This window comes from Protomyctophum parallelum (genome assembly GCF_964188405.1).
Source record: "Protomyctophum parallelum genome assembly, chromosome: 7".
In the NCBI taxonomy this organism is placed as follows: Eukaryota; Metazoa; Chordata; class Actinopteri; order Myctophiformes; family Myctophidae; genus Protomyctophum; species Protomyctophum parallelum.
In genome coordinates this window covers 18002167-18029763 of record NC_139705.1, presented here as the reverse complement: position 1 = coordinate 18029763, position 27597 = coordinate 18002167, and the positions used below count along the sequence as shown (strand labels likewise).

General features: G+C 43.7%; 1 protein-coding gene across 1 annotated transcript; it reads left to right on the top strand.

Moving 5' to 3' along the window:
• On the top strand, window positions 1-27597 carry LOC310861959 (immunoglobulin-like and fibronectin type III domain-containing protein 1; the record flags this gene model as incomplete). The annotated part of the gene is made up of 27 exons (XM_083769696.1): window positions 1-112; window positions 890-1003; window positions 1566-1705; window positions 2039-2138; window positions 3977-4018; window positions 4108-4150; window positions 4848-5061; window positions 7462-7603; window positions 8145-8241; window positions 8660-8835; window positions 9072-9739; window positions 9883-10150; window positions 13179-13241; window positions 14402-14526; window positions 15430-15574; window positions 16097-16414; window positions 18120-18250; window positions 18786-18951; window positions 19954-20103; window positions 20436-20564; window positions 21871-22179; window positions 24388-24473; window positions 25121-25313; window positions 25912-26208; window positions 26419-26546; window positions 26993-27191; window positions 27460-27597. The coding sequence occupies 27 exons, from the start codon at window positions 1-3 to the stop codon at window positions 27462-27464; spliced, it is 4560 nt and encodes a 1519-aa protein (XP_083625822.1). The 3' UTR covers window positions 27465-27597.

Genomic DNA, 27597 nt, shown 5'->3' with positions numbered 1-27597 from the left:
ATGGAACGCAGCGTCGGCAGTGGAGCCACCCTTCGCTGCTTAAAAAGAGAACATTCCCTGACACTGACACGCAACGCTGACACGACGGCGATGGCTGCAGCGGAGCCCCGCCGTAACCCTAATCCTATGCCAGTGGCTGCAGTGGAGCCCCGCCGTAACCCTTATCCTATGCCAGTGGTTCTCAACCTTTTCAGGGCCCCAAAATAGAGGCGCATGCATGCTCCATGATCGGCAAATTATTTATTTATTTACTCAACCGGTGAATGAGTTAAGTACTTTACTTGAGGATATTTACTTTACACCAGTGGTTCCCAAAGTGGGGTGCGGGGACCCCCGGGGGTCCTTGAGCGAGTTCCAGGGGGTCCCCTGCAATCAAATGGACCCTTATGCGTCTGTTACTCAGAGATTGTACAAATGGAACCAAATGGACCTTAACGGGTCCATTTGGTTCCATTTGTACAGAGTTAAATTAACTTTGATTTTACAATATAAATGGGGGTCCCAGAGATAGACATGCCATTAAATAGGGGACTGTAGCCTAATTCAGGTCAACCCGGGGGCCCTTGAAATGAAAATGCTTGAAAATCATTGCTAGAGCCGAAAGATCTTCTCTTATGGGGGTCCTTGACATATGTTTTCAAATGGGGGTCCGTGGCCTAATGAGTGTCAATTTGGGGGTCCTTGACATGAAAGGTTTGGGAACCACTGCTTTACTAGCCTGGCTAATAAGCCAGACTAATATCACAGGCAATTTGTTTTGCCAACGGCTGATTCGCGTCTGGTTTATTAGCCAGGCTACTGCTTTACACCACTAGTGATGTATGCAGATCCCGTGTCATGTTGTGTTGTGTTGTGTTGTATTGTGCCTGTGTGCTTGCGTGCGTGTCAGCAGTGAAGAAGAGATCTCGTCTTCCTCAAACTGGTCAGTTTGAAGACGACATCCCTGAAGGGGAAAACACTCCCGTCTTCCTGAAGAAACCTGTTCCACTGACCGTAGAGGAGGGTGAGTCTGACCTCTGACCTTACTGACCGTAGGAGGGTGAGTCTGACCCCATGACCTCTGAACTTACTGACCATAGAGGAGGGTGAATCAAAGCCCAAAGTAAGGCTATCCAACGTTGAAGATTCCACTACCTACTGGCGAAATGTGTTTCATGGAGGTGGACGGACGTTCATGACATCACGTGCGTAAGCCCGGACCTCGGGGCTAGGCTAGGCTAAACTTCCGCTCGCTCGAGCCATTGAGTTATACTTATACTTCCGCCAGTCTTCTGGGTGCTTCAAAACGCCGCTGAGCAACTTCCACTGAAATGAATAGCTTGGGAGCGGGGCTAACGCTCCGGTTCGGTCTCTATCATTTATAGCTCTATGGATGAGTCTCAAACCAATATGAATACAATATGAACACTCACATTTAAATACTTTTGAATCATTTCAAATAAAGTAAAATGATTCAAAGCATTCTTGTAGTTTTTGAATGGACTTCATAGATGTATTAATATTTACCATGTATGAAGCGATACAATGGACTTCATAGATGTGGTCAATGTTTGCGTAACTTTTAGGGAACGCGGCGGTTTTCAGGGCCAAGGTCACAGGTCAGCCCAAACCGCAGGTGATGTGGAATCGGGCGAAAGGCGACATGTCGGACCAGGACAGATTTATGAGTAAATATGACGAGTCCACAGGCGAATGTTTGCTACAGGTGAGTTTATAGAGCTAAGAAAAAATATACAGAGAATTTTCTTAATTTGTTAAACGTTTTTCTATATGAACAAATTATTTGGGGCATGTGCATACTTATAGCACAAAAAATAGCAGCAATGAGTTATAACAGATTTACAAGTGCACCTTTGTAACACCTTGTGAAATTGTAAATCAGCTATTTTAACTCTGAAAACAAGTGTGCCGTGAGGTTTGCAAAACACTGACGTATCTCTACTCACCGTGTGCAGAAGTATACATTATACATTGCTATTTGTATCTGTACATTCCTAAGGTATGTGTTTTTATATAAATTGTTATATTTTATTGGTAGATTCCTATGGTATGTGAGGACGATAGAGACACGTACAAATGTTTTGCGGTCAATAAATATGGCAAGGCTGTCTGCACGGCTGCTCTGAATGTCATAGTGGGTAAGCTATCATGTGTGTGTGTGTGTGTGTGTGTGTGTGTGTGTGTGTGTGTGTGTGTGTGTGTGTGTGTGTGTGTGTGCGTGCGTGCGTGCGTGCGTGCGTGCGTGCGTGCGTGCGTGCGTGCGTGCGTGCGTGCGTGCGTCCGTGTGTGTATTGTGTCCACAATTTCCTTCATTACCATAAACATCAAACAAAAGTTCATAAATGTTTGTTTGGTAGATTATATTTAGTCTCTATGGCAATAACTTGTATAATGTTACTGATGCTGCGTTCACACGGGCAGATGCAAAGATACAGTTTACGGAAGCCAGCGACATGAAGATACAAAGATGCATCTGACGTTTGTAGCTGCTGCAAAAGCTGAGATGGGTTCACCTTCCAGATGCAAAGCTACAAAGCTACAACTACTGCTACTACTAACTTTGGGGCAGGCCCGTATAGAGTTTAAATGGACAGGTATCAGTCAAAAGGGAGACATCGAAGAGGAAGGATGGATGGGGAAGGATCAACATATGGAATGTCAGAACAGGTCAGCTCCATATATGAGATCTAAGGGTTTGAGGTTAGATTTTCTGGCCAATATTGATGACATCAGGGATCTTCATATATGGGCTTAATATTGATGACATCTCCATCCCTGATGATGTCACGTGATGTCACGTGCTCTCTCTCACCCTGACACACTGACGGGAAATGCACGATTCCATAGTTAACATTATTTTCGCCCCATACGGAGGTCTCCGTCCTATTAAATAATTACGCCCAACGCCATATATGGAGATTAATCAAAAGACATTACTCGTTTCATAACAGAGCGCACCAGTCTACAGTCTGGGAGTGTCTATTGGGCAACATTCGACCCGGCTAGTCCGTCATCCAAAGTGGTCCAGCTCCATTTTAAAGGTATATTCAGTGATTTCACTCAAAAAACCTTAGGTTTCGTTTTTGGCTGTGGGACCCAGCCTTTCGTCCAATCAGGATAGAGAGTCAAAAACGAAACCTAAGGTTTTTTGACCCCCAGGGGTTAACTGGGGGCAGGGAGGAACTCCTTATATGGCCAGCACACTCTATAGTAGGGAGGATTATCACAACAAAACAAAACAATAAGTGATATTTGAATTAAGTGAAATCACTGAATATACCTTTAATGAATGGGATTAAAAATCATTAAAACGTGAATAACTCATGTTCCTTAGAAATGAGGCTCCATTAAAGTAAATAAACAGGCTTTCCGACTGTATAAAAGTGATTGTCGGCCCAGGCCGTAGCGTAACGGTCTGGGCACCGGACTGGTAATCCAGTCGCAGTGTGCCGCGGGTTCGACTCCCGGACCCGACACGGCCTTTACTGCATGTCATCCCCCCATCTCTCTCCCGTTTCCTGTCAGCCTACTGTCTGTCCCTTCAAAAATCAATAAAAGGCGTAAGCCGCAAAAAAATATCTTAAAAAAAAAAAAAGTGATTGTCATTAAGAATCGTTACAATAGAGACATGATCTACCAAAAACACATTTATGAACGTTTTGTTTGTTAGATGTTTATACTGTATCATATCATGGGGCGGCAGTGGCTCAGGAGGTAGAGTGGCCACTCTAGAGTTAGAGTTAGTGTCCGTCCTCTGAGTGTCCAGCAAGACTCTGAACCCCTAATTGCTCCCGATGAGCAGCTCGGTGCCTTGCATGGTTTCCGCCGCCATCGGTGTGTGGACGTGTATGTGTGTGAATGGGTGAATGTACTGCACAATCTAATAAAGTGCCTTGGATAAAGGCGCTATATGAATGCACCATTTACCATATCATCTCATAATATAATCAATCATCCATGTCCATTCCATGTGTAGTTGTATTCAACAAACAGAAGGAGGATGTTATGCAGGATGTTGGTGAGTAAATAACTTTCAGTTTCTTGTAGAAAGAAAGAACCTAAAATTAAAAAAATATGAACTAACTGTCAGACTCTGTTCTGTTTTAGTTGCTCCAGACCCTTCGGAGTTCAGGAAACTGCTCAGGAAAAGGTACCAAAACTGAGGAGAATAGGTCGCATGCTCGCTCACACACAGTTATTAGTGTTTAAGTGCTCAGAATGGGATAAAGTTGGGAGCTTGATAAAGCATTAATTCAAGGTCACACTAAGCATAATGATAGTTCACAGCCGCGAGCGAGACTGGCGAGATAATGGAGGGCAATCACTTCCAGGTCTGCCAATGTTTATGTTTCTTCAATGTTTATGTTGCACATTTCACTGGAACTGGCCTCACGTTACTGCCTATGGTAACGGGAGGGAATCGGTTAAAAAGTGCTTCTGACTAAACCTACATTGGAACCTCAAATCTCCTAACTCCAACCTAGTTCCCCATCTGTCTTGGTCATTCTAATCAATGATGGACAAAACAACTATTTATACTATTTCTTAGTCCACTTGCGCTGTATTTTTGAGTAAAGTGATGATAATATAATAACACATTAAAGTATCTGAGAATGTATAAAGTCACCATACAAACTTTGATGAGGCAGTGTTGTGTTGTTTTCAAAATCTTTGTTGTTTTTTTCCCCCTGAAAAGTTAATATTTTAGACTTTCTGCCTGGCAGCAGAGATATGCACTATAACACCAACTCTTATTCGAGCAAAATGCATCATGTCGTATACTCACCTGAAACAGACCGAAGTCGTGCACTTTCAGCATTTCTCTCGTTGCGTCGTTATCTCAACAGTAAAGAGCCAGAAGCTCCTCAGCTGCAGCAGCAGGTGCAGGTGGTGAAGAGGGAGGACGGAGGGGAGGTGGACGAAAGCTTCTGGGACATCCTGATGAGCTCGGAGAAGAGAGACTACGAGAGGATCTGCGCAGAGTTCGGCGTCAAAGACCTGAGGGGGACGCTCAGGAGACTGGAGGAGAAGAAACAGGAGAGAGAGGACGAGCGGTCAAAGGTCATTCATCCTCAGTCACGTTGGGTTAAAACGGGTGCATAACAGCCGACGTACTAACAGCCTACTAACGTGTAAAAGTCGTGATTATTGTTATTATTGTTGTGTTGTGAACTTGGAAGTACCACAGACCAGGATCTCAGCAGTGAGTGGATTTATTCTGACAAAACAAACAATGTGGCAATCACTGCACTGTTCTTCAATGTGTTCAGCATTAACATGTTGGCTTTCATAGCACAGATGAAATAGGAAGTTAATAATAACAATACATACAATATATGTACCTGACAAAACAGACAACGTGGCAATTAAGCACTGCTCTGTGTGTTCAACATTAATATTTTCTGTAAATGCAGAAATGAAATACAATGATACAGTACAATGAAAATACAGTTTGTATCCTAATAACTCTGGGTACACACACACACACACACACACACACACACACACACACACACACACACACACACACACACACACACACACACACACACACACACACACACACACACACACACACACACACACACACACACACAGTTAGGTCTCAGTGTGTGAGGGTAAATGAGGTCATGTCTTCTCTGCTGCTCTCCTCCACTGGTTCTCCCCAAGGCTGTTGTCTCTCCTCACTATTGTATATTCTGTATACCAACGACTGTTGTAGCCATCACCCTAACAGGTATATTGTCAAATTTGCTGATGACTCTGTAATTGTTAGCCTCCTTGAAGACAATGAAGTACAGCATGGGCCAGTTGTCAATGACTTCATATCCTGGTGTGACAAGTCATTTTTACAGCTAAATGTGACCAAAACTAAAGACGTGATCATCAGCTTTAGACGGACTCCTCCCAGTCCTGCTCCTACACTCATCAAGGGCACAGAAATTGAAGTCGTAGAGAGCTACAAATACTTGGGTGTCGTTCTGGACAACAAACTCTCCATTGACTCTCATGTTGCCTCTACTTCTAAAAAAGTCCAGCAGCGTCTTTTTTTTCTGAGGAAAATGCATTCCTTTAATGTCTCATCTGTAATGATGACTCTTTTTTATAGAAGTTTTATTGAATCTGTAGGCCTACTCGTGTTTTGTATGGTTGCCTGGTACGGTAACCTGACCCTAGCAAACAAGAACAGGCTCAGCAGCCTCGTCAAAGTGGCCAGTAAGATTTCTGGGAGAACCCAAGCCCAACTTATAGATCTGTACAAGAGGCAGATGCTTAAGAGAACCTCCTCCCTCCTGGAGGTATCGGATCACCCACTTCGGTCTGAGTTTGAACTGTTGCCCTCAGATCGTCGGCTGAGGGTGCCCGCCACAAAGACTAATCGGTTCAAACTATCCTTTGTCCCAGCTGTTATTCAACTGCTGAACAGCAAATAGCACTTTATTCTTGCCCTTTTGCACATACTGCCCACTAATGCACTTTTGCTGACTTTGCTATACTACTGTATGTCATGAATTCTCTGTCTCTAGTGCCCTGTTCTTAGTCTTGTATTGAATGTTGTTGTTGTGTGTATTTTGTGTGTATTTGATCTGGCTGCAACCAATTTCCCGCAAGGGACAATAAAGCTAACCTTGAACCTTGAACACACACACACACACACACACACACACACACACACACACACACACACACACACACACACACACACACACACACACACACACACACACACATATATATAATGCACAATTGCAAATGAAAATAATAAAATAATCTGTAGAGCAAAATAAACACAACCTACTGCTTTCATAGCACAGATAAACTGCGCAATAGGTTACATAATTCCCTTAAGGCAACTGCTCGAACTCTTAAAGTGACAGAACACCCTAACCTAACCCTAACCGCACACGGAAGCCAGGGGAGTCTTAACCGGCAACGCATGTGTCTTAACCGGCCGTGCATGTCGGACTGTAGGCTATACAGTATGTCAGACCAACTCCAGTTTAAACATTATGTTTACACTTCATTTCATCTCATGTACTGTACATCTCCATCAGTATGTTGACTAGTGACTACATCCCATGCATTTCATTCCATGCACGTGCACGCATAGACAACCTAGGGGGCCCCTTCCCTTTTACCCGTCTGTGAAAAGCTGCCCTCTCCAGACCACAAATGCAGCATTAATGCAAAATGCAGCCCCTTTCCTTTTAGGGTGAACAGGATCAGAGACATATTATATTATATGTTATATAATATTGTATATTGTAGGGTGAACAGGTGTTTTGTTGATGTTGTTGTTGTCATCTCGGCACCACTAAAGAAGAGGGTCCCAGCCCTCAGTGTGTTCTCCGAGAACTAAATAAAGATTGAAATGAAATGAAACAGGATAATATAATATTTATATATTGTATATTGAAGGGTGAATAGGATCATATTATATTAATATATTGTACATTTTAGGGTGAACAGGATCAGAAAAACATCCTGAAGTCTGTGGGGAAGAAGACGGTCCTCGGCGTTCGTGACCGTTCACCTGAACACGCTGGACGGTACCAAGTAGATGTGGATCGAGGGGTCAAGATGCGCAGCACAGAGTTCAAAGGTAAAAATATAGTCACCTATGACCAGTGTTCTGCCCTCGCTGCTTCGAGGCACAGTTAGGCAGAAAGATAACTCCAGACAAAAATATCGGGTGTTCAATCTCTTTTACTGAAGTCCCAGTTTGATTCAAATGTAGCATAAATTATCATTAATTTGACATAGATAATCATGATGCATATGCAAAACATACTCACAGACAATGCTTTGTCCCACAACAAGGAAAAAAGGACATCTGTCTGCCTTCACACACCAAACTGAACTGAACAAACTAGTGTGCTGCACTGCTAATTACCATCTAGCACACCTTGAGCAGGCTCAGAAGAGACCTAATTACACAATGTCAAACACCTGTCTTAAAACAAGGTACACTCTTCAAAATAACTTGTGAAATAGCACCACCCACTGGCGGACATAGTCTCAGCCAGCACAACCAGGACTGTACCAAGTACATGAGAACCTGGTTGCCTCATTTCTCTCTAATTCTATGCTGTGTGCATACGTGTTCCTGCCTAACTACTTGATTTCTATCTCTTTTGTGTTAGTCTGCAATGTGGGATTTGTTGTTAAGATCGAGGAGGTGAAGGCCCAGGAGGGAGAGGATGCCGTGTTCGAGTGTGTGCTCACTCTCCCCATGTCCAAGTTAGTATATAGCTTTCAAGCACTCACCCGCACCATTTCTGTAAGACCAACTACATTATTAGCTTCAGTTTTAGCCGCGGCCTTTGCAAGCTCTTTTCTCAGAAACTACTGTGCTGCATGGATTCGAACAAATCAGCGATGTTCGTAAGTCATTTCTGATTGTCCGGTGATCGCGATTGGAACATTGGCGTCTTCTAGAGCAAGGATGGCCACATTTTAGCTCGCTAAAGATGGAACCCAAAAACGGACATGTGTCATAGTGGTATTGCTTGTAATCGTGGCACCAAGCACCACCACAGTTGTCCACCAGGTGGCACTCGGTAAAACGTGTCAACCCTAATAAGATATTAAGTGTCACTGTTAACTCTATTAAGGTAATAAGTGTCAACTCTAATAAGGGTCTTGTGGTGTCCTCCAGGATCAGATGGATGGGGAAGAACGCCATGCTGCAGAGTGGAGATAAACACAGATTTGTGGCATCAGAAGATAAACTGACCCACAGGCTGCTCATCAAAGACGTCAGGCAGGCGGACAGAGGAGTCTATGCCGCTATCGCTGGAGCAAAGTCCTGCAGTGCCTGGCTGCTGGTGGGAGGTATGGAACAGTCATGTAGTCCTGTAGCGCATGGCTGCTGGTGGGAGGTAAGGAACAGTCCTGTAGGCTGCTGGTGGGAGGTAAGGAACAGTCCTGTAGTCCTGTAGCGCATGGCTGCTGGTAGGAGGTAAGGAACAGTCCTGTAGGCTGCTGGTGGGAGGTAAGGAACAGTCCTGTAGGCTGATGAATCATGTTGTGGCTTATGAATCATGTTGTGGTTTTTGATGTCCTCACAGCCGACGCGGACCCGGCAGACGCAGGGAAGAGGAGAGAAGGTAAAACAACCTCGGCCGACGGAGCAGGATCGGGATCAGAGACTGACCTGGAGAAGATGAACCGGGAACAACAGGAAAAGGAGATGAACGAAGCCATCATGAAGATGATGAAGGTAATTAATGAATCAGCGATGAGGAAGATGGATGAGTCAGCCATGAAGATGAATGAATCAGCGATGAGGAAGATGGATAAGTCAGCCATGAAGATGAATGAATCTGTGATGAGGATGAGGAATGTATCATCCATGGGGGTGACAGAAACAACAGAAACCGCAGAAGGAGCGATGACGGCCGAGGAGTTCTTCTCTGCGGCTGATGGCAGGCTGACCGGCGGTGATAAAACAAGTGATGGTAGTAGACGCGGAGTGACGATAGCCAACGGTGAAGACAGGAGCGTCACCGACGCGCCAGGAACCAGAAGGGACACGCTGACGCCGTCTGATCAGGCGTCAAGAGACGGCGATACGTCTGGAAAGGTGGGGAGGACAGAGCATGGGGAGGCGGCAGGGGGACGAAGAGGACATGGCGGAGAGGTGGCGGGGGGCCGGAGTGGTGACGGTGTGGGGTCGGCGGGGGGCCGGAGAGGAGGTGGTGTGGAGGCAGAGGGCTGGAGAGCAGACGGCGTAGAGGTGTGCAGGGGCACACAAGCTATCGATGCGTCGCTTTGCGACGTGTCGATAGCTTGTTAGATCCACTATTTCCGCTATTTTAGAAGTGGGGCTTATGTTTTAAGTAATTTTTTTGCCAACCCCCTATTTCTTTGTGAAATTAGCCTATGCCTCTGGAGGCGGGGGGCCGTAGAGGTGACGGCGTGGCGACGGCGGGAGGCCAGAGAGAAGGTGGCATGGAGACAGCGGGAGGCTGGAGAGAAGGCGGCGTGGAGGTGGTGGGAAGCCGGAGAGAGGACGGCAGCGTCGCATTGGATCCAAACGGTGTTGGACGAGTCACCAAAAATGACGGAGTGGATCTGATGTTGGATGACGACGAGAACAGGCGACGCACACAAACACGTGTGCAGACTGCTTCGGACGGAGTAGCTGGTAAGAAAACACTGCACTGTAAACTCGCTTGAATATCAATGTTCTCTTCCAGGTTTTATTACGCGGGGTCTAAGCTGCCAAGCACAAACAGTACACATCCAGCAGGCATTTAGCAGGTGCTCGTAATCCAGAGTGACAAGGACAACACAAGGTAATAAATCAAATACATAGAAATTGTCATCTAGGATTAGGCCTACTGGATTATAGGTATATAACCAAGAACCCATCATCAGTCAAACAGCCCTCCACCCCCCAAAAGGAGAAAAGAAAATCACACTTGTGTGAAGTGAGGGGCACTCTTATCGTCATACATCATCATACATCACATTCCGTGCTCAGCCAATCAAATCATTCAAATGTTGGTACACAAACACACAAAGCTGGGCATAGGAGGGGCTAACGGCCAATAATCTGTACATTGAAACTATGCACACTATAGGGTGCCAGATCAACAATGATCTGGCATATGTCTACATAACATGCTATCTAAATTAGCCTTTGCATAATCCTGCAAGGTCGTTGCGGGAGGCCAATTAAGTGCTAAGGGCTAAGGTGGAGTCTGAAGAGCGTTATTAATGTATTAGGCCTATACTAACTGCTACATTCTGCACATAAATCAGACATCCCGTTAGTCAGACTCACCTGTGCTGCGGGTTAAAAATCACCCGCTGCTTGAACCAGTGAAAGAAATCAACGCAAATGTACTTTTTAAACGTTTGTTTTCCTTCTTCCCTGGCGGATCTCAAAGCTACAGATCTCGAGACAAATGAATGATCTGTGCATTTATTTGCAATTGTTTTATCTTATTTATAATAAAACAAGTGTATATTAATTTGCAATTGCATTACTAATCTGATTCATTGTATCACCCAGCGCATGACGTTAGGAGAGGAATCAGTTGCTTGCTGTAGAATATATTTGCGAGAATAACCTATTTTATCACAAACGTATGCTACATACATGCATGTGAGACACATTCATTGTGTCACGAACACATGTTTTATTAATATTCATTAAATCCTGCCATGAAATATATATTATATAACATCATTTCATTGAATTGCAATAAATATATAAATAACCTCGGCCTAGATAGTAATTTATTGGACCGCTGTGCTGTTTCTGTTAACACCAAACGTCCGTATTGTGAGCTTGTAGATCGGCTACTTTTGGTAATTCTTTACCAAAAGTAGCCGATCTACAAGCTCACAATACACGTCACGATGCTTATATCGGCTATTTTTGGCGTATTCCCCCCCAGGCATAGCAGGGGTTCATGTGGTTAATGCTGATGATGTTTTCATATTGTCAAGGTGGTGCACTATCCTATTTCTGGATACTATGGATATAATATTAATTTATTGATAATAATCATTAGGCCTACAGTATGTTATTTTAAGAGAATAACCTTTTTTTATCATAAACATAGGCCTAAATGCCTGCAAACATATTTTCATTAACCTATTTATACATTAATTCCTTCCTTCATTCATCCATGAATTTAAAAATAATTTAACAAACTGTCCTTGTCAGGGAGGTGGCTCTCTATGGTTTACGACAGCCTGCAGGCATTTATTTGATAAAGTGTTTCTAGCGAAAATGTAACTAATTCAGTAGCAGTAACATTAAAGTTTTGACTGGTTTCTTGTAGTCAGTTTATTCTTCATACCCATACGAGTGAAACGGCCGGGATGATTTGTTTATTTTTTAATTAGGCTATCTGAAAAAACCCTATGGGGATTCCTGACCCCTGTAGGACAAATTGATGACGCCTGACCTCTGTAGGACATAATTGATGACCCCTGGACATTGTGGACAAGCGGCTTGGTCTATATGAAAACGAGGCCATTGAGGAGTAGTAACGTTTTTTTTAAAGCTATTAAAAAGAATACAAAATAAATAATCTTGAACGTAAAAGTTAAACATCTGGAATATATTTTTAAACACTTCAACAACACAAAACCTGTATGGTTCAATTTACAATTTTACAATTTAGGCATTCATCAGACGCTCTTAATCCAGAGCGACTTACATTAAGCAAGAACAAAAAAGCATGGGAATACATCACAAAAACATTTATCATGAAACATGCGTAAGCTAAGAAAGTAACAGTGGAATATCTATATAATGAAACTATACATATAAACTATACATATATACTACTATGCTATACATATGTACTATGATGTGCTATGACTACATACAATGCAATTATAGTGCTGTCTAAATAACATGCTATAAGTCTGTATCAAATGCTATCTAAGTCTACAGAAATGCTATCTAAGGGGGTGGGGTAAGTGCTATGGGCCATGATGGAGTCCGAAAAGGTGGGTTTTCAGACTACGGCGGAAGATTGAGAGTGATGCTGCAGTTCTGACAGCAATGGGAAGTGCATTCCACAGTTTTGGAGCCAGAAGGGAGAAGAGTTTGGGACGTGTGGAGCGTTGTCCCGGCGTTTTTAGTGAGGGTACTTCCAGCTTCCCTGCGTTGGCTGATCTGAGTGCGCGGGAGGGTTTGTAGGGTTCGATCATACTTGCAAGATATGGGGGAGCCATACCTTTGGTTGCTTTGAATGCCAGCATCAGAGTTTTGTATTCTGTGCGGGTTCCCTGGCACAACGTATTTTCAGATGGAGAAAATACATGTTCAGGGTTTAAACCGCGGGTTTAAACAGCATTAGGAAGCAAGTCCAAATAAATTACTACACTTTAGAAGCAAGGCGCCCGCACTCCCCCCAAACAATAACTGTACATACCACTATGTACTAAGTGACTTTACCGAATGTTGCTTATAATAAGGAGGCATGGCAACTCTGATGTGTCTACCAGTAGGTAACTAAGTACATAAACTAAAATATGGTACGTTTATTCTATTGGCATTCATCCATCAGTTCATCCATTCCACATTCATCACTCGTCAGTAATATTCTAAACAGGTGATATTGAATTATTCATATTGTGTTTTAATATAAACCCAAGTGATAATGAAGCAGGTGTCTGTGGTGACAGAGATGTATTCATATAATCAGGTGATAACGAAGCACTAGATGACTGTGGTGACAGTGATGAAGACTACAATGATGAAGGCTATGGTGAGGAAGGACACAGTGTGAAGCCGACGGACCAACACACACAACATGATCATGTGACTGGTGGTGAGAGCCGTTTAATGTAACCCTCAATCCTTTGTAAACTTGACCTCACACAAAGATCCCCCCCACCACACACACACACACACACACACACACACACACACACACACACACACACACACACACACACTGTATCTCAGACCCCCTGTTGAAGACCCCTGCCAGATCTCCTATCTGTCCTGTGATGCCCTGATACGATGATTTAATGTTACTTTTGTCTTAATTATTTTTCATTTGAAGGTAAAAGCACAGGCGAGAACACAGATGTTGTCCTGATGCATTCTAGACGTAGAAGACCAGCGCATCTTATACAGGACACAGAGATCGGTAAGAAAACTATACCTCATACAGTGGTGGGAAGTAACTATAAGTACATTCATTCCAATTGCCAATAATTTTACTTGTACTGTGTGTGTGGGAGTGTGTAACTACTTATCCGATCCGATACAAGTTACTTTGTAGATTTGGATTGTTGTTATTATAAAACATACATTAAACACTTCTTCAGCCTTTTAGCCATTTGAAAATAGCAGATCTACAAGCTCACAATGTTTCGCGGTGCGACACATTGTGAGCTTGCAGATCTGCTATTTAAAATAAATACTTTTTATACATTTGAAAACTTGAAGTTGGACATTCTGCATAATTACATTCTGCAACAAGTACATTTTGATGTCAATATAGTTTTGTACTTCACTCACTCAAGTATTTCTATGTTGCAGTATTGATACCTTTACTTAAGTACTTTTTCCACCACTGAAATCATGCAGTATACAGAATAGTATGTATTATGTATAGTATATACCCTGATTATTAACCTGATATTAACCCCAAAACTACTCCAAAACTAAAGGTTTTGGTTGTTGTAAAATATGTACCTGTTGGGTTCTCACAAGGATAGTACTGTTTTCAGAGAGAGGGGTGTAGAATGTATAGAAAGAAGTAATGTCTAAGGCTAAAACAGCACAGCAATACTATGGTGTTTAAAGGGGAATGTTCTACATTGAACTAAGTCATTAATATACCTTAAAGTTGTTGTGTGGAAATATAAGTTCTCCTGTCTGCCTGCCTGCCTGCCTGCCTGCCTGCCTGCCTACCAGGTGCAGGAGTCCATTTCGTCAGAGGCTTGTGTGACGTTACCACCATTGTGGGTCAGAGAGCAGAGATGAGCTGCAAGCTGAGCGCTGACCACTGTGACGGTTGCTGGTTCAAAGACGGCAAGAAGGTATCAAACGCATGCCGCAAAACCGTTATCTAGGTTTTTTATCGCCTTCATTTGGGATATGACTTGAGGGTACAAATGTAACCTTACAGCCACGTTCAAGGCCATTTTCTTTATATATATTTTCATATGGGATTCCGGGGTAAGAAGGGTTATATGCCTTTTACTCGAGGGACAATGCCCGGGACCCAAAACTAGTGTAAACAGCCGAGAAATACTAGGGGCATGCCATACTGTGTGTTGTAAGCTCAATATCACTGCTTCCAGACAGTGGAGTCACGAAGATGCCAAAAGCTGTGAGCGCCAGGCGTCACTTCCGGGTTTTTAAGACACCTGGTGGATGGAAATTAAGCTCCACCCACGCGGCAATTTGCAGTGCTGGCAATTAGTTTCCGGTTTTCTGGCCGACGCTGCAAGTTGCCGCGTGGGTGGAGTTTCATTTCCATCCACCAGCTGTCTTAAAACCCCAGAAGAGACGCCTGCCGCTCTCAGCTTTTGTAATCTTCGTGACTCCACTGTCTGGAAGCACCCTGTCAGTTTGTCACCTCCTCCTTCACATTCAATATATCCTGTGATATTTTGTGGCCAGATGTAATTTCCTGGGGTCTAGTAGGACTATAGTAAATAATAATAAAATAAATCGCTGTAAAATTTTGTAAAAAAGAAAAAAATGAAAGAAAGAAATGAATGCCCCCGGCCCGCCCCTGTCAAAAATAGCTAAAATCATTCAAACGAAAGAAAGCAGCAAGTGGAAAATAAATCACACTCGTGTTTTACTTTCTCTAATAACAACCTGAAACATGAACCTTGGTTGAAAAAAAAACGAAACAAAGTTGTCTTTAAACCAGCAAGTGCGGGTGCTCTTACCTTCTTACCTTGGTCCATTATGTCACATTGACTTTACAGATCAGTCCAGCAGAGGGCGTCCTCATCATCAGCCAGGAGGGTTGCAGTCACAGGCTGGTCATCATCAGCTGTGAGGAGGAACATTCTGGAACATACCGCTTCGAGGCCGACAGACGCAAGACAGAGGCCACCGTCCAGGTCAAAGGTCAGAGGTCATCATCCATGCAGTAGACATAGGATCTTTACTACTTCCAGGCAGCCTCCATTTATCTCCATTAAAAGCAGGATATTCAAAGCCCTGTATCTCTAAAGCTTCGAGCGCTGTCCATGGTGAGCCGTCACGCATCCAATGATCCAATGACTTTGTCATTCCCTCCGGATTTTTTTTTTGTTGAGGCACTGTAATTAATTAATCAAAATTAATCACGTTTTAATCGCCTATCAATGTTTGACCTTTTTCAATTAAAGCTGATTGTGGAATAGTACACGAGTGAATCAATGAGTAAGGTTTTTTTAATATAAATGTCCCATCCACTGGGCCAAGCAAAGCGGTCTGATCGCCTTCTCCTCTCATTGCGTGCACTGCTTACTCTGCATAGCCTGGAACTCATCCAGTGAGAAAGGTTCCGTGGTGCAAAAACTTTTCTGTAATTAAATTAATTTAAATGAATCAGATAAAGTCCCAGCCCTAATTTAAATCTGCGTTTCCACCTCCCTGCCGCTGCAGACCCGCCCCGGGTCGACCCCGGCGACCTGGCCTCGTTCTCGGAGCCGCTGACGGTCAGGGCGGGTCACAACGCAGTCTTCAGGCTGCCCTTCCTGGCGGGCGGCGGCGGAGGACCCGCGACGATTGGCTGGTTCCTGGAGGGGGAGGAGCTCCACGACCAGGACGTCGGCAGTGGAGGAGGCGTGAAGATCGAGAGGTTCGATCAGAACAGCAGACTGCTGCTCAGCAAGGTGACGCGCAGGACCCGTGGGACCGTCACCCTGAGGCTGAGGAACCAGCACGGGACCACCGAGGCTACCACACGGCTCATTGTACTGGGTGAGTGAGACAGGTAACCACCGAGGCTACCACACGGCTCATTGTACTGGGTGAGTGAGACAGGTAACCACCGAGGCTACCACACGGCTCATTGTACTGGGTGAGTGAGACAGGTAACCACCGAGGCTACCACACGGCTCATTGTACTGGGTGAGTGAGACAGGTAACCACCGAGGCTACCACACGGCTCATTGTACTGGGTGAGTGAGACAGGTAACCACCGAGGCTACCACACGGCTCATTGTACTGGGTGAGTGAGACAGGTAACCACCGAGGCTACCACACGGCTCATTGTACTGGGTGAGTGAGACAGGTAACCACCGAGGCTACCACACGGCTCATTGTACTGGGTGAGTGAGACAGGTAACCACCGAGGCTACCACACGGCTCATTGTACTGGGTGAGTGAGACAGGTAACCACCGAGGCTACCACACAGCTCATTGTGCTGGGTGAGTGAGACAGGTAAGAGGTAACCACCGAGGCCTTCACAAGGCTCATTGTACTGGGTGAGTGAGACAGTTTTAATATAAGATTTTAGTCAACTAAATATACAAAATCTACTCGACTACTACTAATTGGTTTGTTATTTTTTAATCTATATCAAATCTTCAAAGGTAGCAGATCTACAAGCTCACAGTGCTATCTTTGCCAAATATTCCCCCCATGCAGAATAGGGATGCTGGGGTTCAAGTGGTTAAACGTTAAAGGTATTTTCAATCTATCCAATAATGGAGTCCTCTCAAGTTTTCCTCGAGAGACATAACTGTATATTAGTTGGAAAGATTGACATATTTACATAATATGCCATAAATGCAAGGTTCTATAGTAACAATGTCATTCAGGGGTGTGTTTGGTTCTTTGCATGTGGTATCAAAATACACACAGCAAGTTGGGAAAGTGTTCCATCTAGTGGTTAGCGGAAGTACTACACATTTTAACAGAACTATTAAGCCCCATTCAATAATGTTCCAAAACAGCCAGTCTACAGAGCTTTTAGACGTTTGTGAAAACTGTTTTTATTAATAGACACACCACATTGAAAAACTCACTCACTGCATAATTTAAAACTAAAAGCAAACACCTATCAGTGATCGCCTCAGTAATGGCTAAGAAAATCACTCGTCCTGCCTTTGAACAGACAGGGTTAAACTACACCATGGGGGACATACAGAGGACATGTGGACATATGTGTTGCTGTTGTACATCCATAACAGTTGAGGAGGTCTGAGGCATATATGTTGTTTAATGGCTGGATGAGGAGTCCCCATGAGCGTTGTTTTCATGGTGACGCTGGTCCAGTACAGTTTCCAGACAGAATTAAAGTCAAACAGATGATTTTCCTTACTGTTACTGCCATCTCGCTGTATTTTTCCTCCTTGATGGGACCAATTTTCACTCGCAGCCTTCAGCAACGAAGCACCGTCTCTCTGTAAAATTTGTTTTTTCTAATCCTTGGTAACTGCCCGTGTTTCGATAAATCCCTGTAGTATTGCAGCGTAGGACCAGCACGAAGTAGTTGAGCTGGCTTTGGATTCCTCCTTTGGAGTAGGGAGGGAGCTCGGAAGGCTGCGACTGTCCTCCATGAGTGCCATCTCCTTGAGGAGACATGTGGACATGACAGGGGACATGTGGACAGACAGAGGACATACAGGCGGGGGACATTGGACATACAAAAACATTAAAGCCACTGCATTCATCTTTCAGATAAGCCCACCTCCCCCCTGGGTCCAGCAGAGGTGCTAGAGAGCTCCGGTACTTGCATCCACTTCAAGTGGAGACCCCCCAAAGACGATGGAGGGTCAGAGATCACCAGCTACACCCTGGAGAGACAACAGGTGTGTCAGTGTGTGGTGGTTGTTGTTGTTGTTGTTATGTAACTGTTGTATCAGTGAATTCTGTTGATATGCAAACATCCCATATATTATTAGACCTTTATTAGACCATATTATTAGACCCTATTAGACTAGTAATATATACGAGTGATAATACAAAAGCAAGATATGGAGAGAGTAAACAGTGTGGCGGCGTAGGTGCTCTTTCAGAGCGGTTTTGAAGAAGGGTGAGAGGAGTCACACTTTTGTATGACTGTTGGAAGGACATTCCACATTCTGGCAGCTCTGCCACCATTCATTTTTCTGCGTAGGGCAGGTTGCTGTATGTTGTAAATTACACTATTCCGTCGTCATGTCCGTCGGCGGTACGTAGCGGAGCGATGTGCTCGGTCCGGCACCTCAAAAAGAGCAAGACTTTATTCCTTCTTCCTTCTGGTTTCAGGCTTGTACTGTAATGTATACTGTTGAATATTATAGGGATCATTGTTGACTCCTAATGCTAACAGTTGCTACCCTGCTGTCTGTTCAATGAACCAAGGTGGGCCGTAACACCTGGAAGAAGCTGGGAGAGACTTCAGGTGTTCCTTGTTACAGAGATACAGATGTGGAGCTGGGGAGGAGATACTGCTACCGCATCAGAGCGGTGACCTCTGAGGGCTTCAGTGACCTTCTGGAGACCGAAGACCTGCAGGCTGGGACGCTAGGTTAGTGGATGCTAGGTTAGTGGATGCTAGTTAGTGGATGCTAGGTTATTGGATGCTAGGTTAGTGGATGCTAGGTTAGTGGATGCTAGGTTAATGGATGCTAGGTTAGTGGATGCTAGGTTAGTGGACACTAGGTTAATGGATGCTATAGGTTAGTGGATGCTAGGTTAGTGGATGCTAGGTTAATGGATGCTAGGTTAGTGGATGCTAGGTTAATGGATGCTAGGGTAATGGATGCTAGGTTAGTGGATGCTAGGTTAGTGGACGCTAGGTTAATGGATGCTATAGGGTAGTGGATGCTAGGTTAATGGATGCTATAGGTTAGTGGATGCTAGGTTAGTGGATGCTAGGTTAATGGATGCTAGGTTAGTGGATGCTAGATTAGTGGATGCTAGGTTAATGGATGCTAGGTTAGTGGATGCTAGGTTAGTGGACGCTAGGTTAATGGATGCTATAGGGTAGTGGATGCTAGGTTAATGGATGCTATAGGTTAGTGGATGCTAGGTTAGTGGATGCTAGGTTAATGGATGCTAGGTTAGTGGATGCTAGATTAGTGGATGCTAGGTTAATGGATGCTAGGTTAGTGGATGCTAGGATAATGGATGCTAGGTTAGTGGATGCTAGGTTAATGGATGCTAGGTTAGTGGATGCTAGGTTAGTGGACGCTAGGTTAATGGATGCTATAGGGTAGTGGATGCTAGGTTAATGGATGCTATAGGTTAGTGGATGCTAGGTTAGTGGATGCTAGGTTAATGGATGCTAGGTTAGTGGATGCTAGATTAGTGGATGCTAGGTTAATGGATGCTAGGTTAGTGGATGCTAGGATAATGGATGCTAGGTTAGTGGATGCTAGGTTAATGGATGATATAGGTTAGTGGATGCTAGGTTAGTGGACGCTAGGTTAGTGCTTTAGTTAATGAATCCACCAAATGGGTCACAAAACGGGTCACAATATATATATATATATTTTTGTATGAATGTTTTCACCGTCATTTCCTGTAGCGTTTCCTGGAGCTCCAGCCCCGCCCACGGTGGTGAGCTCCTTTAAGGACGTCATCAACCTGTGCTGGGCGCCCCCTGCTGACAGTGGAGGGTCTCGCATCCTGGGATACATCCTGGAGAAACGCAAGAACAACAGCAACCTGTGGACTGGCATCAACCCTAATAATGAATTAATTAAAGGTTTTACATATTATTATTATATACATATATTAACATGTGGAGTTTCATCAACCCTGACAATGAATTAATTAAAGGCTTTAATTATTATAATTATATACTCATCAAACCAGAAAGAGCGAGTGTCTTCTCCTGCAGCGGCGATCAGACGCGGCACTGCCGGGGGGGGGGGATTATTTAGAAGGCTTTATTTAAAAATAACATGGTAACATATTACATACTTTAACATGTATCTATGTATCATAATATATGTAACAACATTATATACGCATCTACTGTATGTATCATATTATGTATCATTCTAGAGAAGAAATGCTCCGTGACGGACGTCGTAGAAGGAATGGAGTATGAGTTCAGAGTTGCTGCTATCAACCTGTCAGGACCTGGTGAATACAGCAACCCTTCAGAGTTTGTTCACGCCAGAGATCCTAAAAGTAAGTACTAATAATTAATCCGGTTCACTAATTTCACACAATGTATTGTTCATCGCATCTGTAGCGAACCCAAGCCAGAGAATGGTGAAGCGTACTGATGTTTCCAGAAGGTTTTATTTATGCTCAGCCTTAGACCTTGTTTTGAACATAAAGTCCTTTCCTTTGTGTGAAACACCTCTTTTCTGGACAGACACCGCAAGAACTATAGGACAAATAAACAAGATAAAATGAGCTCTTACAACATACAAACTTTACAAACCAGGTCATAAAACAATAACATGTAGAATAGGCCTTTAAAACACACACAAAACATAATTATGAATAAACACAATGTTTACATAAAAGCAACACCTCTCTGTTAATATAAACATATCCAAAGTAAATGCACAGAATCATAAAACACAAACACATTACAGTACCTTGTTCCCGTTCTAACTGGATAAAGATAAAACTGTTGCTGCTGCTTGCCTCAAACATTTCCTTCTGATTCTGAGCAGCCAGGTGAGTGCAATAACCATTCAAGAAAACCCCCAGTGGAAAGTTACCAGGCTCTCAGCCACACACTGAACTCAAACCAAAAACCCCTTCAAAATAAAAGTATGACACAAAAATAAGTCGCATGCAAATAATTACAAAAACAAAATACAGTGCCTTGGGTCATTTACAGCATCGGCTAATAAATCCTCAGCCACCTCTTTAATAGTTTAGTGACACATACTGGGCCATTAATGAGAACCGCGCAGGGAATTTGCTTCATTGTAAAAACCTACCTCACACAGAGAGCCTCCAGAGAAGGTGACAGATATGAAGGTGACAGATATAGATGTGAAGGTTACATATGTGAAGGTGACAGACATGTCAGCCAACAGAAGGTAGAAGGGCTCGTTGGTGCTCAACAGGAACAACTTTAATCAGAAAAGATATACCTGGGCACTTTCTCATTTTTTGTTATATATATATATTTAAAATAATACCCACATTTTTGACAATTTTGTCCCCCCCATACTATCTATTTTTTTTGTGTTGAAATATAAAGAAAGAGTAAGTACCTCAAGTTGTATTGCTGTACTTTAATATAATAGGGTAAAACATACGTGGGTTTAGTGATGGTGTGACAAAAGTTGGGTTTAGTGTTCTATAGGGTTAATTTGACCCTCTTGAGCACCCCACACCTGCAGAGCCTCCAGGGTTAATTTGAGCCTCTTCCACATCTGCCGAGCCCCGCGGGGTTAATTTGACCCTCTTGACCACCCCACATCTGCAGAGCCCCGGGGTTAATTTGAGCCTCTTCCATCCCACACCTCAGAGCCTCCGGGGAAGGTGACGGCCGTGAAGGTGACGGAGAGGTCCTTCAGCCACTTCTCTCTGTCCTGGACCAAGCCGGAGGTCAAGGAGGGCGTGCAGGACGAGGCCAAGGGCTACTTCGTGGAGGTCCGACAGACCGAGGTGTCAGAGTGGTCGCGCTGCAACGTGACTCCGGTCCTGCTGACCTCCTACTCGCTGAAGGGTCTGAGGTCCATGGACATGTACTGGGTGCGGGTCATCGCCACCAACCATGGAGGAGACAGCCCGCCGCAGGACCTGGACAAGTACATCCTCGTCATGCCCTTGCCCAGTACGTAGAATCAATCTTATCTTACAGTCAATAAATGCACCATGTCTCTGTCTATACATGTGTACGTACATCTTTAATCTGCATATAACTTGAGAACCTTTTTCCCAAACGACTTCAAATGTGCCACACGCGATCCACACCACCACATGGAGTGCAGGCTGGTGGTGGTGGTGCCGTGTCATTAGTCAGAAGGTTCATTGTTCCGAAATTACTATCCCTATCTCTAACCCTAACCTAAACCTAACCACAAGCACGGGAGCAGTGCATGTTCGGACTAACGGGACTTCGGATCTATGGGTAGTTCCCGAGTTGGTGGGATACAACGACTTAGGCTCTTCCAGTGGACCTAATGAGCCTAACTCCCCTCACCTGTAAAATTCCCAGCCTCTGGTCTAGTTACAATAAATGCACCGAATCACATGTACTGTATGTACGTATGTACGTCTGTAATCCACACAACTTGAGAACCGTTCTCCCCACACGCAGATGATCCGATAGTGTGCAGTGCCATGACAATGGATATAACGGGTATTGTATAACAGGGTGGGGCCTGCATTCCCAATTTTCATTGTTCCAAACTTCGTCCCCAGGTAGGCCGGTGCCCGATAAGCACAGGTCTAGTAATAACAATGATCGTAATAATAGTAGTAGTAATCATAATCATAGCACATGTTTTCAGATGGGGGCCAGTGTAACACTATAGCCTCAGAGAACGCAGGCTTTAGTGTAACACTGCTGTCTGCTGTAGCACCACTGAATTTGTGTAATTTAGTATTTGGTGTGTGTGTGTGTGTGTGTGTGTGTGTGTGTGTGTGTGTGTGTGTGTGTGTGTGTGTGTGTGTGCATAAACTGACCATGAGTGGCCTAAGAATAGCTGGCATGACAAAAAGCAAAGCCAAACAACTTGCCAAATACTATTCTGTTTCGGCTGTTATAGGCAGTTTGTCTGTGTGGAGAAGGAGGTGCCATGTGTATCCTTAAGTGAACATGAACTGTCAACCCCGTTATATTTGTTTCCTTGTAAAATTAATTGTAATTTGTGGATTCAAATAAAGAAATCGAAATGTGTGTGTGTGTGTGTGTGTGTGTGTGTGTGTGTGTGTGTGTGTGTGTGTGTGTGTGTGTGTGTGTGTGTGTGTGTGTGTGTGCGCATGTGCGCGCGCGTGAGACTATTGTCATGCCCTGCCCAGCAAAACATGTCTAAAACCAGCACTTTTTTTAATGCAATGGAATGGCTCCAGTCTCTGTGTTTAAGAGAATCAAAAGCTGTTATGTGCGATGCCACTTAAGCTGCAATTCTCGTCTTTGCATTGACATTGCATTTTTTATTATTTAACCTTTATTTAACCAGTAAAAACACATTGAGACTGAGTCTCTTTTGCAAGTGGGAACTGGCCAATAGGCAGAAACAAAATGACACTTCAATGCTACAGTGTACTACAGCGTACTGTACATGTCAAATTACACAACAGCCAAATAATACATCCACGACGTACCGGACTCCATCCAAGACCAAGGACTCCATCCTATTTTTATTAAACTTGCTGCACCCTTAATATGTGAACAAATAACGCATATATATAATTTGACACAAATGTCTGCAGTTGGTTTCAAAGCTACCTGTCTGAAAGACGTCAATGTGTGAAAACGGGAAATACCCAGTCTGAGTTTTTAACCATTTCATTGATTTCAAAAGGGATTTCAAAAGGGATTTCAAAATCCCCACAATATGTAACTGTTTTTAGATCGTTTTGAAATGTGTCTTAGCTTCTATTTGTAACCTATGTAATTCATTATTACACCTATACACATATTATACATATTACCCTTTGTTTTTCTTTTTCTGATCTTCTGATATATTGCGAGGTTTTTTATATGATATTGTATTACTCGACGACACTGAAAATTAGTTTAATTACTGTAATTTCGATAATAACTAAAACTTTAATGATTGAATGAATACCTCAAGAAACCTATACAAAATATACAACAAATCTCCAACAATGGTACACTAACAGTGAACATAATGGTACCCTAACATTGACCATAATGGTACACTAACAGTGTGTTCAGCTACACAGCAGACAGTTCATTGACTATTCATTGATACTATTTTAATGGATAATATAAATGTTTATTTCAGTGAGACTTACTGCAGTATATATTTGATGAAAGTATAATGTAATAATGTATATTATTTATTTTCAGTCAGACCGCGCTTCACAGACAACAAGTTGAAAACCTTCATGGTCGTCAGAGCAGGAAATTCTGTCAGGATCAACATCAACTTTGAGGTGAGATAACCCCATTATGAACAATATAACAAACAAACAATCTAATTACCGTAGTAGACATATTGACATGCAGAGATATGAGAACTCCAGACTTGGACCTGAGACTCGACTTGGAGCCTCAAAATCACTTATGAAAAACGAACAAAATAAATACTTGGACACTGCTTGGACTTCAACGCTTTGACTCGTGAGTGACTTGGCTTGAGCACATGTTTTGACTTGAGACTTCAAGTCTTTACATCTAACAAGTTTAGGCCTTGTTTGGGATTCGCAAGGAAAGGTTATCAGACTTCACTCTGGACTCAAGACTTGATACTCATACGGACATGACATCTGACCTCTTCGTTTCGTTTCTCTGAACTTGCCCTGTAAAGTATTGAGATTGAGACCCTTATTTACCTTATAAGTTGTAGTCCCGTATCCATTCGTCACTGGAAAAAGAAATATTGACATGAGCATGTTTACAGTACATATGATTGGTTGGCACTTTTAATTTCGTTGTACACGTTGCAATGACAAATACAGATCTATCTATCTATCTATCTATCTATCTATCTATCTATCTATCTATCTATCTATCTATCTATCTATCTATCTATCTATCTATCTATCTATCTATCTATCTATCTATCTATCTATATCACCAGGCGTCTCCGCGCCCTGACGTCCTGTGGCTGAAGGACAACGCCCCCGTCTCCAAGCGAGTGACCGTCAGCAACTCTGAAGGCTCGTCTCAGATGCTCATCCCGACGTCGGAGCGCTCCGACTCGGGGGTCTACACCGTGCTGGTGAAGAACATGGTGGGCCAGGAGACCCTGTCCATGGAGGTCCGGGTCACAGGTGCGACCGCTCAGAATTATTATATTATATTATATTTAGGGATCCCAATGTCCCAATCTTTTTTTTGTTGTTGATCTGATTCATCATTTGATTTGGAGTATTTTGCCATATCACAGTAATATCCAAAATGGCAACATCCAGTCTAATATCATGATATGGATATAATATTGATACTATAGGGATGTCCCGATCACCTTTTTTTTGCTCCCGATCATTTGAAAATGACGTGATCGGATCGGGACAACCCTAATTATATTCATATATTAAATAACCTTCTCTAACAGGTGGTCCTTGTCTTAATTATAGAGCATAATGTGCATGCATGAAGTGAGTGGCAAATTGAGTGGCAAAGTGAGTGACAAGGTCAGTTTAACGCAACGTTGTTTAATGCAATCAGACTTTTCTGTTTTTTTCCCCTCCACTCAGTAGTCGTTCCCGCATAACTTTCAGGTGTTATTTTACTAATAAATCGAGAGATCAGGTGTCATACTTCTATGTAGGCTATATTCGTCTTTCCTTTCCTGAAAACTACAAATAAAACACATTTCACCAACCTCTTTAGTGTGAAATAAAAATGATTGTGATTATAACCTTCCAGATGACCCCAAACCTCCCGGTCCCATCGAGCTGGAGGAGAACGTGTCGGGCACGGTGACCGTCAGCTGGGATCCGTCTCCGGACGAGAAGCGAGACGACCACCTCCACTACGTGGTGTCCAAGCTGGACTCGGCCAAGCGCACCTGGAGCACCGTGGCCGAGCGGCTGTTCAACCACAAGCTGACCGTGTGCAACATCATGCCCGGCCGGGAGTACCACTTCAGGGTGTACGCCCAGAACGACATGGGAACCTCCGTCCCGTCCGAGTCTCCCACCTGGGGACGGGAGAAAACCAAAGGTACACACAGTCCACTTTTCACAGTCAGTTTGCACTCTTCAGACACAGGCAGACAGAGATGGGCACAAAAGGGACAGACAAGACGGTTAAAGCTGGTTCTATGAAAATGGGTATTGCATCCCAACTTGCGTCATTCCCAAGTAGGCCGGTGGCCGACGGGCACAGGTCTAGTATCTTCAAATCTCTGCATGCTTGTTCTTTTCCTTGTAGAAAAATTTGTGGTGAACATCCCGACACAGAAGAAATGCGATCTGCGCTGTGCTCCGGCCTTCATCGTTCCGCTGAAACTCCACAACGCCCCCCAGGGGTACGAGTGCTACATGAGCTGTGCCGTCAAGGTTAGCAACGTAACTAATTAATTAACGTTTTACAGTGCGGTTATTGCACCGATATCACTGTGGTCACGGTAAACATATCAGTGTATTCTGTGATGTCCTAATGACATAATGACACAATGACCTAATGACGATATCCTAATGACACTGTGTTTAGTGAGTTTGTTTGGTCATGTTTTGCTATAAGCACAGGATGTTTTTTTTTAAATGTGCTATATAAATATATTTTGATAACGACTAAATTGGGGATAAAGGGGGGTAAAGAGCAACAATTCATGAATCAATAAATCTGTCTGTCTGTCTGTCTGTCTGTCTGTCTGTCTGTCTGTCTGTCTGTCTGTCTGTCTGTCTGCCTGCCTGCCTGCCTGCCTGCCTGCCTGCCTGCCTGCCTGCCTGCCGGCTGCCTGCCTGCCTGCCTGCCTGCCTGCCTGCCTGTCTGTCTGTCTCAGGGCGACCCCAAGCCTCGCATCACGTGGTTCCGGAACAACGTGAGCCTGAACACAGACCCCAATTACTACATCTCCAACACCTGTGGGGTTTGTTCTCTGCTCATCCTGCGTGTGGGAGCCAAGGACATGGGAGAGTACAGCGTCAGTGCAGAGAACCACCTGGGGAGGGCACTGTGCTCCACTATCCTCAGTGTCAGAGGTAATAGCCAGAGGGACTTCACTTTTTGAGCGGTGCCAAACTGCTCCAATGACTGGCTGCGTCTGTATGTCTGTATGTTTTTAGTATGAACAGCTGCAGAAAAGTGTTGTTGAGCAGCCTGCACCTCTCATTTCACACGGGGGGTGCAGATCAGCTATTTCCGCCAAAAAAATAAGTGTTCTGTATATATGGAGTGTTTAAATTAGTGTAAGAACTGAACAGAATAAAGCATTCATGCACGTGTTCTTTGTTTCTCTTCCTCCCACAGAATGAAGAAACAGCCCATTTGGTGGAATAAAAAACATCCAGTGGAAATTCAGTTTGAATTATTTGTGTTTTCAAAAATGCATGATGGTTGTAAATGTGCTTTAAAATATCACGCACTGGTTGTAGCAAAGGAATAAGA